Genomic DNA, 14,466 nt, shown 5'->3' on the forward strand with positions numbered 1-14,466 from the left:
TAGGACAGGGAAAATGGAGTACGAGAAGAAGCTTGCAGGGAACATTAAGGCGGATTGCAAAAGTTTCTATAGGTATGTAAAGAGAAAAAGGTTGGTGAAGACAAACGTAGGTCCCCTGCAGTCAGAATCAGGGGAAGTCATAACGGGGAACAAAGAAATGGCGGATCAATTGAACAAGTACTTTGGTTCGGTATTCACTAAGGAGGATACAAACAACCTTCCGGATATAAAAGGGGTCAGAGGGTCTAGTAAGGAAGAGGAACTGAGGGAAATCTTTATTAGTCGGGAAATTGTGTTGGGGAAATTGATGGGATTGAAGGCAGATAAATCCCCAGGGCCTGATGGCCTGCATCCTAGAGTACTTAAGGAGGTGGCCTTGGAAATAGCGGATGCATTGACAGTCATTTTCCAACATTCCATTGACTCTGGATCAGTTCCTATGGAGTGGAGGGTAGCCAATGTAACCCCACTTTTTAAAAAAGGAGGGAGAGAGAAAACAGGGAATTATAGACCGGTCAGCCTGACCTCAGTAGTGGGTAAAATGATGGAATCAATTATTAAGGATGTCATAGCAGTGCATCTGGAAAATGGTGACATGATAGGTCCAAGTCAGCATGGATTTGTGAAAGGGAAATCATGCTTGACAAATCTTCTGGAATTTTTTGAGGATGTTTCCAGTAAAGTGGACAAAGGAGAACCAGTTGATGTGGTATATTTGGACTTTCAGAAGGCTTTCGACAAGGTCCCACACAAGAGATTAATGTGCAAAGTTAAAGCACATGGGATTGGGGGTAGTGTGCTGACGTGGATTGAGAACTGGTTGTCAGACAGGAAGCAAAGAGTAGGAGTAAACGGGTACTTTTCAGAATGGCAGGCAGTGACTAGTGGAGTGCCGCAAGGTTCTGTGCTGGGGCCCCAGCTGTTTACATTGTACATTAATGATTTAGACGAGGGGATTAAATGCAGTATCTCCAAATTTGCGGATGATACTAAGTTGGGTGGCAGTGTGAGCTGCGAGGAGGATGCTATTAGGCTGCAGAGTGACTTGGATAGGTTAGGTGAGTGGGCAAATGCATGGCAGATGAAGTATAATGTGGATAAATGTGAGGTTATCCACTTTGGTGGTAAAAACAGAGAGACAGACTATTATCTGAATGGTGACAGATTAGGAAAAGGGAAGGTGCAACGAGACCTGGGTGTCATGGTACATCAGTCATTGAAGGTTGGCATGCAGGTACAGCAGGCGGTTAAGAAAGCAAATGGCATGTTGGCCTTCATAGCGAGGGGATTTGAATACAGGGGCAGGGAGGTGTTGCTACAGTTGTACAGGGCCTTGGTGAGGCCACACCTGGAGTATTGTGTACAGTTTTGGTCTCCTAACTTGAGGAAGGACATTCTTGCTATTGAGGGAGTGCAGCGAAGGTTCACCAGACTGATTCCCGGGATGGCGGGACTGACCTATCAAGAAAGATTGGATCAATTGGGCTTGTATTCACTGGAGTTCAGAAGAATGAGAGGGGACCTCATAGAAACGTTTAAAATTCTGACGGGTTTAGACAGGTTAGATGCAGAAAGAATGTTCCCAATGTTGGGGAAGTCCAGAACCAGGGGTCACAGTCTGAGGATAAGGGGTAAGCCATTTAGGACCGAGATGAGGAGAAACTTCTTCACCCAGAGAGTGGTGAACCTGTGGAATTCTCTACCACAGAAAGTAGTTGAGGCCAATTCACTAAATATATTCAAAAGGGAGTTAGATGAAGTCCTTACTACTCGGGGGATCAAGGGTTATGGCGAGAAAGCAGGAAGGGGGTACTGAAGTTTCATGTTCAGCCATGAACTCATTGAATGGCGGTGCAGGCTAGAAGGGCTGAATGGCCTGCTCCTGCACCTATTTTCTATGTTTCTATGTTTCTATCAATGTGTTGCTGTGGATTCTTAGTCAAATAACCAATGAAGCAAATACATTACACCCTGTGACATTCAAAACGGCCTCACGAACAAAAGATTGAGGTCGCTTTCCTCATAGTTCTTGATCTCATGTCTCAGGGAGGCATGCCTTGACGAACGAAGGGGTTTCTGACTGTGCCCTGCACTAATAACATGCTTGCTGAAGGTAGCAGGCCAGGTAGATAAGGTGGTTAAGAAGGCATATGGAATACTTGTCTTTATTAGTCGAGGCATGGAATACAAGAGCAAGGAGGTTATGCTTGAACTGTATAAAACACTGGTTAGGCTGCAGCTGGAGTACTGCGTGCAGTTCTGGTCACCATTACAGGAAAGATAAGATGGCACTGGAAAGGGTGCAGAGGAGATTTACAAGAACGTTGCCTGGACTGGAGAATGTTGGCTATGAGGAAAGATTGGAGATGCTGGGTCTGTTTTCTTTGGAACAGAGGAGGCTGAGGGGAGACCTGATCGAGGTGTATAAAATTATGAGGGACCTGGATAGAGTGGATAGAAAGGACCTGTTTCCCTTGGCAGAGGAGTAAATAACGAGGGGGCATTGATTTAAAGTAACTGGGGGGAGGTTTCGAGGAGGTATATGGGGAAATATCTTCACCCAGAGGGTGGTGGGGTTCTGGAACTCACTGCCTGAAAAGCTGGCGGAGGCAGAAACCCTCACCACATTTAAAAGATACTTGGATGTGCATTTAAAGTACTGTAACCTACAGGGCTACGGACCAAGAGCTGGAAAGTGGGATTAGGCTGGATAGCTCTTGGTCGGCCGGTGCCACACGATGGGCCGAAATGGCCTCCTTCCGCGCTGTAAATGTCTATGATTCTATCTTCACGCAGAGGTGCAGAGTCGAAGCGACTGACGCTTGGGGCATGACGCCCATGCACGTGGCAGCTCACACTGGATCAGTCCCCATCTGCTGGCTGCTGATGCTGGAAGCCGGCTTCTCCATCCTGCACGTGCAGAATAAGGATGGGCTTACTCCGCTGGATCTCGCAAAGCAAGGGAAAACGCACAGGTTTGTCTTCAACTCGCAAACCCTCCCAATCGGGGAACGCTGAGTGAGGGGGGAGGCTGGGCAACGGACCTCACGAGAGGTGGAGCGAAAATCAAGTGGGCTTGTCCTCCCTCAGAAGGGTCTGGGCCAAAAGGACATAGACAGGGTTTTGGCATCTGCAAGTCTGCCAACCCACAGGCCGCAGAGCCTAAAGTATTGGACCAACTCAACCAAGTATGTCGATAAACCCAGAAACTGGTTGGTGAGGTTAGCTGCACACATCTATATGACTACGATGACTTGACTCATTTCAAATAACAGCCTGCGTTACAATAACAGGCAGTGAGATGTCCGGTGAACTAGTTAAGGCCTCATTCACTAACTTCACCACCTGGCATTTCTAGGCTGCAGTTCGCTAAACAAGAATGGGGCCTCGGCAAGTTTAGAACCAACTCCTAAATTTATGACTTGCTCATAATTCTTTGGCAATGAACGGAGGGGGCCGAAATTCGGGGTCCGTATCCGACCCATGGCCATCCGTTTGGGGGCGGAATCCCGTGGCCACTGCATTGCAGTCGATTGGTCGCCCCGACCCAAATTCAGCTTGGGAATTTCTCGGCCTGTCCCCACTTCTGCCCCGCTGCTGCCGACCACCGCAAGCGCGTTGTCAGCGCGTGCACCGCTGCTATCCCGCACCTTCATTGAAATCCGCCCCAAATTTAACGGAAAAAAAATCCACGGGCCGCTGGACAGCTTTTTCTGTCGGCGCACCTTGTCTCCTCTCCATTTGGCCTTGGCGATGCGAGGGCCAAATGCCGCGGCCGCCATCTTTTTTTTTGCAGTCAGCCGGACTATTGTGCTCTTGGGTTCGGCCGGGCTGCCCCCTCTTGGGTGCCAGGCCGCTGGGTCCAGCCGAAACCCTCCCTGGTGGTCCAGTGGGCAAAGCTGGAAAATGCCCGATTCTCTCCCCTTTAACGGGGGGGGGGGGGGGGGGGGGAAGCGTGGTGACGCACACGCGCTGTGACGTCACCACCACTCTGCCGCTGAGTGACAGTGGCGGAGACGCGATCCCACACCAATTTCCGCTCTTCGCTAGCACTGACCACCGCACTTCCGCCCCCACTATGACACGACTTCCAGTCCGACGCCGAAAAAATCTTAGTCCTGAAAATCGATCAGACGTCCGCCGCATCGCAACCGGCGATTTAAAAACCGTTTAAAAACTCGTGGGTGTGCCTGAACTTCAGCCCCAAGGTCTTCAGGAACCTGAGGACCAAAATAAGCAACTTCGAAATGCTCCTAATGTTGAGAGATAAGAAATGGGCAAGATTGTGATTACAAAGGACAGAAGCGGAGATCTGCAAGTTACACATCTCGGTGACACAAAGCAATGGGATAAATTGCATAAGTTTTAAAATAAAAATTAAAGCAAGCACTGGGACTTGTATAGCGCCTTTCATGTCCCGCAGTGCATGGCAGCCGATGAAGTGCGTTTTAAGTGTAGTCACTGTTGTTGTTGTTTTGGAAGACGCACACAGCACGGTTCCACTAAAAATAATGAGATAAATGACCTGATGATCTGCTTTAGCGATGATGGTTGACTGAGAAATGCTGACCAGGACACTGGAAAAGAACTTTGCTTTTTTCTGTATGGTGTCGTGAATCTTTTACGTCCACCTGAGAGGGCAGACGGGGCCTCGGTGTTAACATCTCATCTGCAAGATGGCACCTCCGACAGTGCAGCACCCCCTCAGCACGGCACTAGATTTTTGTGCTCAAGTCTCTGGAGTGGGACTTGAACCCATAACCTCCTAACTCAGGCAAGAGTGCTACCCACTGAGCCACGGCTGATACCTATTTAGCCATGGTATTACATAGAAACATAGAAAATAGGTACAGGAGTAGGCCATCCGGCCCTTCGAGCCTGCACCACCATTCAATGAGTTCATGGCTGAACATGCAACTTCAGTACCCCATTCCTGCTTTCTCACCATACCCTTTGATCCCCCTAGTAGAAGGACTACATAGACCATCATGCGTGCCCCGTAACCCAGTAATGAAACCTGGCTTTTATTTTTACATGAATACCATGTGCTTATCTTTGACAAACAGTAATGTATTCTTTTTCTCTTTATCTGCAGTGTCCAGTGCAATAATTCCAATATGTTAATTAAATGTTGATGTTTTAACAGTGACAGACCTTGGTTTCACAGTGGCCAAAGACCTGGGGAGGTAGACAGATCTCCATTCTGCTCAGTTCCTGGTCACAATGGGTGTGTTTAGGGGGTGGGGGAGAGTGGTGCCTGACAGCACGAGGTGGGGAGAATCAGACGAGATGAGAGCATGTCAGTGGGCCACTATTGCACATCGCTTGCTCAACCTCTTGGCCATCAGAGGCTCACGGCCTCAGCAGACCAGGAACCTGGGAAGAACGCTGAGCAGGTGGACCCCACCTCATTGGGTAGTTGAATACTCAGCAGAACACAGCTTTTCATAGAATCATAGAACGGTTACAGCACAGAAGGAGGCCATTCTGCCCGTGCCGGCTCTCTGCAAGAGCACTTCAGCCAATCCCACTCCCCTGTCCTTTCCCCCTAGTCCTGAAAATCTTTTTCCTTCAGGTACTTATCCAATTCCCATTTGAAAGCGACGATTGAGTCTGCCTCCACCATCCTTTCAGGCCGTGCATTCCAGATCCTAACCACTCGCTGCGTAAAACAAGTTTTTCCTCATGTCGCCTTTGGTCCTTCTGCCAATCACCTTAAATCTGTGCCCTCTGGTTCTCGACCCTTCCGCCAATGGGAACAGTTTCTCTCGATCTACTCTGTCCAGACCCCTCATGATTTTGAACACCTCGATCAAATCTCCTCTCGACCTTCTCTGCTCCAAGGAGAACAATCCCAACTTCTCCAGTCTATCCACGTAACTGAAGTCCCTCATCCCTGGAATCATTCTCGTAATCTTTTCTGCACCCTCTCTAAGGGCTTCACATCCTTCCTAAAGTGCGATGCCCAGAATTGGACACAATACTCCAGTTGAGGCCGAACCAGTATTTTATAAAGGTTTATCATAACTTCCATGCTTTTGTACTCTATGCCTCGATGAGACGTTAAACCGAGGCCTCGTACGCTCTCTGTGGTGGACATAAAAGATCTTGTTGCACTATTTCAAAGTAGAGCAGGGGAATTATGCCCGGTGTCCTGGCCAATATTTATCCCTCAATCAACATAACAAAAAACACTATCGGTCATTATCACATTGCTGCTTGTGGGAGCTTGCTGTGCGCAAATTGGCTGCCGCGTTTCCCACATTACAAGAGTGGCTACACTCCAAAATACTTTATTGGCTTTAAAGCGCTTTGAGACGTCTGATGGTCATGAAAGGCGCTATATAAATGTAAGTCTTTCTATTTATGAAGACCAGGATCCCATCTGCTTTTTTGAACTCCTTTCTCAAACTGTTCCGCCACTTTCAACATTTTGTGCACATATACCCCCAGGTCTCTCTCTTCACGCATCCCCTTTAGGATTGTACCCTTTAGTTTATATTGCCTCTCCTCCCAAGGGCTTCATTAAGCTTTAGTTTTTTTCCAAATAATAGGAACGCCTGCATTCCATTCAGCAGAGTTGTCCTTGGGAACTATCCTTCAGGAGAAGTGCCTCCAGTAGCAGTGAGTGGATAGCTTACAGTCAGGGAAAAGAAATGACCAAGTATCAATTTCCGGGATTTGTACTAAAAGAGTAGTAATGGAATAGATTAATTCCCGGGAAAGAGAAGCTATTCTAAGACTAAGCATTGGCCTTAACGGCAGCTGAAAGAACATAAGAAATAGGAGCAACAGTAGGCCATACGGCCCCTCGAGCCTGCTCCGCCATTCAATACGATCATGGCTAATCCGATCATGGACTCGGGTCCACTTCCCTGCCCGCTCCCCATAACCCCTTATTCCCTTATCGTTTAAGAAACTGTCTATCTCTGTCTTAAATTTATTCAATGTCCCAACTTCCACAGCTCTCTGAGGCAGCGAATTCCACAGATTTACAACCCTCTGAGAAGAAATTTCTCCTCATCTCAGTTTTAAATAGGTGGTCCCTTATTCTAATATTATGCCCCCTAGTTCTAGTAGGGTAGTTGAACTTCTGACAGCAGAGTCCACCTTTTCACTACACTACTCCTTTTTAATTACTTTTGACTGTTTTTCATTTCTTGGCTTAGAATATTCCATGGCCACCTGGGTGTCTGGGCTAGCTCTTCCTGCTAAATTATCTTATTAAAAGTTCTCGTCTTCTATATAGGACATTGCACCAACCCAAGCCAAATATGTTGTTTTATTCCTGAAATGGGAATGATATCTAGGAAACTAATCTCCTAAAACCAAAGCCACCCCGTCATACTAAATAAGTGGCTTCAAAAAGGTCCCAAAAATGTTGACTAATTAGAAAAGAGAGGAGTTGGAAACTGCTGGGGTTTAAGGGGGAACTCGTCTGCAAGGGAGATTAATCCCATAAATAACCAAACTGGCAATTAAAATAGCCCACTTTTGCGTTGTCTTCTGTTTGTATATCAAAGAAAATCCATCCCTCGTGATCGGCAAAGACAGCAGCGCAACTCGTTGTGAAGTGGAAAAAATCTCTGCCCATTTTTTAGATTTGTATCTCCGTGACCAACGTGTGTTTCTTACAGACACCAGGAAGTGGCCAAGTTACTGAACAAGTGCAGTAAGGAGCCGCAGAATGGGAAGCCCAAGGAGCCAATCGGTAATTGCTTTAATAATTGACTCTTGCAAGTAGATACAGTGAATGCTTTGATGATTAGAACAACACAAGTTGAAGCGCTCGCTCTAAGGCACCAGCTTTCTGAGTTATGCTGACCAGTTGTTAAGATGTAATTTAATAATAATCCTTGTGGTCAGAATGTCTCCAAGCCGTTCACAAAATGGACGCCTTTGAATCCCAGTGACTGTTGCTCTGTGGGTAAATCCAACAGCTATTCCATGTCAGCAAGGTTGCACAGAACAGCCAGTGTGACGAAGCAGCTCATTGCCTGCACCGATTGAGGGAGCAATATTGGCCCAGAGTCAATGAGAAGCCACCTGTTCTTGGAATAATGCCAGGGGACTATTAACATCTACCTGGACCACCAGATCAGTGGTCTCAGCCGACCCACAATGCAACACTCCCCTGGTGCTCCATTGGTGTGTCCGGCTACACTTCTGGCTTTCATTGTACATAACGTGAGTTGGGATTTCTCTAATGCGGTGAGAATCCCAAATCCTTTTGGGGGAGCCAATCCTCGCCTGGTCTTGTGTAATATAAAAGCACCTTGATAACCCACTTTGTAGAAGAGCCTTTCTGAAATCTAGATAAGCAGGTACAAGTTGGACCTCTCTGGTCCGGGATTCTCTGGTCTGGAAACATCCGCGGCTCGGCATTGGTTTCCCCCGCTTACCGGCTCTCGGTGTTCATTGCTGCGGAGAGAGAGAGCGCGCGCGCGCGCGAGGCCCGAGTTTCGCAGCCAGAGCCAGAACGTGGCGGAGGTGTTCAGGAGCCTGGGCGCTGTCATCAGGTACCGATAAGCCTCGGCTAGGCGTGACCTCCTGTGGTTTGGAAAATTCTCTGTTCTGGCACTGGTCAGGTCCTGAGGGTGCTCCGCGGACCACAGAGGTCCAATCTGTAGCTCACATTTGAGCCTCCATCTTAATTAAACACCAACCTCCTGCTGATTGACTGACAACCCATTGATTGACTGACAGCCCGCTTATTGACTTGTCGGGTTCCCTTCAGCTCTATTATAAATGCCACCATAACACTAGTAACATCTAAAAAATAAATTCTAATAATCTTTATTGTCTTCCAGTTACACACTGCTATTAGCTGTGTCGTGCCAGGAGGATTGGCATTCTGCACTACCCAATAATCTAAATATCAGTCGGGCTACATTTATATTGGGACTCAATTGGAAATTGCTCACTGAGAATGTACCTCTTTACCTAGTTTGCAGGACAAGACTTTTGAGAAATGGTTGACTTCAAATGCTTTTATATTGTGCAAGAGTTGTTATTAGTGACGCTGTTCCTAGCTCCTGCTCAAGTTCACAGATGTACATGAACGCAGATATTAGCATATATAAAAGGGGCTCTACTTTAGTGGGTGAATGTGGATCCGGTGCTCCACATTAAGCAATGTCATACACTGACCTCCAAGCTGAAGACAAACCAGTTCTCTGTCCATGGAGATAACATTTACGGAGTGAGTATTCAGCCACTGTGTCAGCCAATGGGTGGGGTGAGACTTACGGCAAGGCTCACAGCAAACTAAATGCCTGATGGAAACTACAGCAAAGTGACCCGATTAAAAGCCGGGCGGTTTCTCCAGCACAGTGCAGTGAGTGGGAATAGTGACATAATACAAATTACGTGCGTAAAATCAATCACAGTCACTGACAGTAGTGCGGGCTCCTGGTGTGATTGACAGGGGAATTACCCAATTATCTCCATTCCGGCCGGGACTTGTGGTGTCGCCCTATGCTGCCTGATGTTTCTAGCAGTCTACACCAGGCCCTAACTAATACCACGTAGATATCTTAATCATCTCAGAAACTTCGAAACCCCAACCGTCTCGGTCATTAACAACCCGTGAGCGAAATCGCGGTTTTGGGAGCTTGGAAACATGCAAGTTCTGAGAATGAAATTTTGTTAGCAAGTTATTAATTATGGGAAGAAACAGGCATTCCATGGTTTCAGTGGAAGATCATCATAGGCAGTCCCTCGGAATTGAGGAAGACTTGCTTCCACTCTAAAAGTGAGTTCTTAGGTGACTGTACAGTCCAATATGGGAATTACAGTCTCTGTCACAGGTGAGACAGACAGTGGTTGAAGGAAAGGGTGGGTGGGGAGTCTGGTTTGCCGCACGCTCCTTCCGCTGCCTGTGCTTGTTTTCTGCATGCTCTCGGCAACGCGACTCGAGGTGCTCAGCGCCCTCCCGGATGCTCTTCCTCCACTTAGGGCGGTCTTGGGCCAGGGACTTCCAGCTGCCGGTGGGGATGTTACACTCCAGTGGAAGAACTTCACTCTTGAAGTGGCCATGATTGAAGAATATGGATTAGAAATGAAGGTTATTTATTCCGTGGTGCTGGATCAGTTGAGTAAGTTTTGTTCAAAGGTGTTCTCTTTCTGAAATCCAACTGAATGTAGACCCATTAGTTTTGAATGTATCCTGGCTAAGATATGAATTAGAGTAATTTGATAAAGAAAATCTTTTTGGAAACTAAGGGAATCAAGGGATGTGGGGATAGGGCGGGAAAGTGGAGTTGAGGTAGAAGATCAGCCATGATCTTATTGAACGGTGGTGCAGGCTCGAGGGGCCCAATGACCTACTCCTGCTCCTAATTCTTATGTTCTTAATTGAGTTTATTAATTCATCTGAACTTCTCCTGACTTTGCTGACCCACCATTTTGGAATTGGGGTTTCAAATAGCTCGGCTATCGCAGCATGCACTCGGTCACACCAGTGTAATCTGGAGATTTTTCTCGAATCTAAATGAACCTGTTTCCCTTGATGGATGAGTTGGTGAGAGCACTGCCCTGTGTTGGAAGAGGAACATCCTGGGTACTACCCCTGAATTAGCTGGCGCCGGCTGGGATGGTGTTGGGGTGCTACATTTTGCCTAGGTGCTCCTGAGCGAGTGAAATGGGAGACTCAAAATAACTTTCAGAAGAGAATTGGATAAATACTTGAAGGGTAAAAAAAAAATGTGTATGGCAATGGAGAAAGAGCAGGGAGTGGGATTAATTGGACAGTTCTTTCAAAGAGCCGGCACAGGCACGATTGGCCGAATGGCCTTCCTCTGTGCTGTTAGATTCTATGAAAAGATTTAGCACACTGAAGCTTCATCTAAATCTTCGTTTCACTTTTTAGGTCTATACTACAGATGCCTGCTCTTCCCAGGGGTCGTGAGCTCGGTCGTGTTTCTTCTCACGAGCTACATGGGGAGTTATGGGGGCGTTTTCAGCGCTTTGGTTTTTGCCATTCTTGCCCGGACAGTTTTTTTCCAATACCACCGAATCTCTCACTTCTCCAGGTAAGGTGACTGATAATCTGGGCCAGTCTCCGATCTGTAGGCCTGTGCCCGAAGGCTTTATGTGCTATATTACAGAGTCCGATACTGTTGCACACTGCGAGCCTACCGCTCAGGGTCCCCAGAAGACTGGTGGAGAGTCCCGGGATTATCGCTCTGCTCCTGCTAATGCAGTCATTTCTAGCTCTAAAGAATCTAAACGACACAATACTGCAACAAGCGCTAAAAAAAAAACCCTGAATTATCAGAAGTGAATTCAAATGATGACTAATGGCTTTTGATTTATTCAGTGACGTAACCCAGTGAGCCCGATTTACAGACAATTACAGCAAGTCCTGTACCCTGAGGGGAAGCCAATTTCATAGAAAGGCAGCCACAATTACAGAATAAGGTCTTCAAACCAATGCTAAAAATCTGAGTTTCATGGAATAAAAACTGAATTTGATTCATTTGTTGTCCCGTCCCCACCAGGCCAGTGACCGTATTTCATACGTTCTTGTCACTTCTCATCCTTATTTTCAAATCCCTCCATGGCCCTCGCCCCTCCCTATCTCGGTAATCTACTCCAGCCCCACAACCCCCCTAGCTGCCTGCACTCCTCTGATTCTGCCCTCCTGAGCATCCCTGATTATAATCGCTCAACCATTGGGTGGCTGTGCCTTCTGTTGCCTGGGCCCCAAGCTCTGGAACTCTCTGCTTAAACCTCTCCGCCTCTTTCCTCCTTCAAGACGCTCCTTAAAATCTACCTCTTTGATCAAGCTTTTGGTCACCTGTGCTAATGTCTACTTTTGCGGCTCGGTGTCAAATTTTTATCCTCTCAATTCTCCTGTGAAGCACCTTGGGACGTTTCACCACGTTAAGGAAAGCTGGATTTATATAGCGCCTTTCACGTCCACCAGGCATCTTAAAGTGCTTTACAGCCAATGAAGTACTTTGGAGTGTAGTCACTGTTGTAATGTGGGAAACGTGGCAACCAATTTGCGCACAGCGAGCTCCCACAAACAGCAATGTGATAATGTCCAGATAATCAGTTTTTGTTATGTTGATTGAGGGATAAATATTGACCAGGACATCAGGAATAAATACCCTGCTCTTCTTCGAAATAGTGCCGTGGGATCTTTTACATCCACATGAGAGAGCAGACTGGGCCTCAGCTTAATATCTCATCCATACCTCCGACAGTGCAGCACTCCATTGGAGTGTCCGCCTATATTTGTGTGCTCAAAACCCCGAAGTGGGACTTGAACCTGCAACCTTCTGACTCCGAGGTGAGTGTGCTACCCACTGAGCCACAGCTGACACTGCGAGTCTTTCTTTCTGCGTGTGAGTCAATATAGTGACTGTCGCCCGTCTGAATCACCATGGGTTCACCATGACTAGGGTTGTCAACTCTGGTTGGACATAGTCCCAGAGGGTTCATCACATGACCTCCTGCCTTCTACCGGCCCACCCCGCCCCCACACTCCCACCATTGTCAGCCAACATGTTCATCCGCGCAGCGCCCCGCCTTCCCACGGCCAATCAGAAAGGGCACAGACTCTTCATTATAGTCAAACAGCCTTTCTCCACCATGTCCGATATATTATCATCATCATAGGTAGCCCCTTGGAATCGAGGAAGACTTGCTTCCACTCTAAAAGTGAGTTCTCAGGTGGCTGAACAGTCCAATATGGGAATTACAGTCTCTGTCACAGGTGGGACAGACAGTCATTGAAGGAAAGGGAGGGTGGGACTGGTTTGCCGCACGCTCCTTCCGCTGCATGTGCTTGGTTTCTGCATGTACTTCCTCCACTTAGGGCGGTCTTTGGCCAAGGATTCCCAGGTGTCAGTGGGGATGTTGCACTTTATCAAGGAGGCTTTGAGGGTGTCCTTGAAACGTTTCCTCTGCCCACCTTCTTGCCGTGTAGGAGTTCCGAGTAGAGCGCTTGTTTTGGGAATCTCGTGTCAGGCATGCGAACGATGTGGCCTGACCAATGGAGCTGGTCGAATGTGGTCAGTGCTTCGATGCTGGGGATGTTGGCAGTGAGTGAGAACATAGATCCTGCAAATCCACGGGGAGGATAGACGCACCAACATATTATAACTAGTAAACAAAAGTGCTCAAAGCACATTTTTAAAAACACTATTTTTTGAATTGCCTCTGATTTTTATCTCCCTGTGTTGCTCACCGCAGTGTCCAGGAGATTAGTTTTTGATTCCTGGGGACTCCGGGAAAATCCTGGAGGCTTGAGAACCCCAATAAAGACCAACATAGCCGAGCTAAAGTTCTCTTCTGGCTCGATGTCCGCACGTGCACTTTCTAGAAGCGGCCACCAGATGGCAATCAGGAGCAAGAACTCCGGCTAATTGTCCCTTCTACTCTCTCCCCTGCCCAGCGCCCCACCAACAGTCATGCACACACACACACTAGCGCACACTCACTCACATACCTAGGGCTCTCTGGGCAGCAGGTAGAAGCAGGAATCATGCACAACTCCCCCGCCACCCCCCCTCTCTATTGAAGCAACCCAACTATTACCCCGGCTGCGATCAGCTAATTCAGCAGTGATCAAATTTGGGGTCAGCAACTCACTGACTTGACGAGCGTAGCCAGTGGGGAGGCTTGTACAGTGTCTTGTTAAAGGTGTTTCACCTTCAGAAAAAAACTACCAGGCAAACCCTTATTTGTTCATCTCCAATCACACTGAGTTATGTATCGCATTAAAGGCCTCATCATGTCACTTGTGTGTCGTTGTGTTGCTCGCAGTGAAAACGACGCATGATTTTTGCGCGTCTTCTCCCAAAACCAGGGAAGTTGCCGAGGTTTCTGCCTAAGGACAGTGGCCCGTCAAAGTTAGTGTGAGAGGTAGTCGGGTTACAGAGCCCATATCCTGGCCACAGGGTCTGTGCCTCACTTTTAATTAACAAACGATGAACAGAGACATTGCTGTCGTGCCTGGAGCCTAACGCTAACACCATCTTCATCTACCCCTGTCACAGGTTACCAAATCCAGTGTATGTCGGCACCTTTGCTGCAGGGATCCTTCACTCTTTGTACTGCTTCTACTGCAGGATCCTGCCAGATATCCTTTACATGCTATTGTACGTGGCAGACGTTTAATGTGGAAGGGTCAGTCACCTTCCTGCTGCCGGTCAGTGGATGATTAGATCGGGGCTGAGGAGACGCAGCGATTCAGTTTCACTGCGTGAAAACAGAAAGTAGTCACTTAGCCTGGGAAGCATGTTTAGTTTGTTCAATGGCCTTATCCAGCACTGACTGAAGTTAGAATCTTCACACCTGAAATTCCAGCAAAAATAGGAAGGGTTCAAGGAGCCTAGATAGTCTGAGAATTGGGTAACCTAAGTAACAACAAAATTGGACTCCACACCCCCACCCTCTCTCTTGCCCCTCTCCTTCAATGCCTCCTCTCCATCTCCTCTCTTTATCGTCTCCCCC

At 47.5% G+C, this 14,466-nt stretch overlaps 1 protein-coding gene across 1 annotated transcript in view; it reads left to right on the top strand.

Annotated features, from left to right (window-relative positions):
• LOC139234712 (uncharacterized) overlaps positions 1-14,466 on the top strand; it is a 39,369-nt gene that overhangs the window by 18,642 nt on the left and 6,261 nt on the right. Inside the window, exons 5-8 of the mRNA XM_070865387.1 lie at positions 2,797-2,975; positions 7,638-7,711; positions 10,871-11,033; positions 14,010-14,092. Of these exons, the coding sequence (XP_070721488.1) occupies positions 2,797-2,975; positions 7,638-7,711; positions 10,871-11,033; positions 14,010-14,092 (499 nt within the window). The remainder of the gene's footprint in view (positions 1-2,796; positions 2,976-7,637; positions 7,712-10,870; positions 11,034-14,009; positions 14,093-14,466) is intronic.

The sequence above is a fragment of the Pristiophorus japonicus genome, chromosome 22 (genome assembly GCF_044704955.1).
Source record: "Pristiophorus japonicus isolate sPriJap1 chromosome 22, sPriJap1.hap1, whole genome shotgun sequence".
In the NCBI taxonomy this organism is placed as follows: Eukaryota; Metazoa; Chordata; class Chondrichthyes; family Pristiophoridae; genus Pristiophorus; species Pristiophorus japonicus.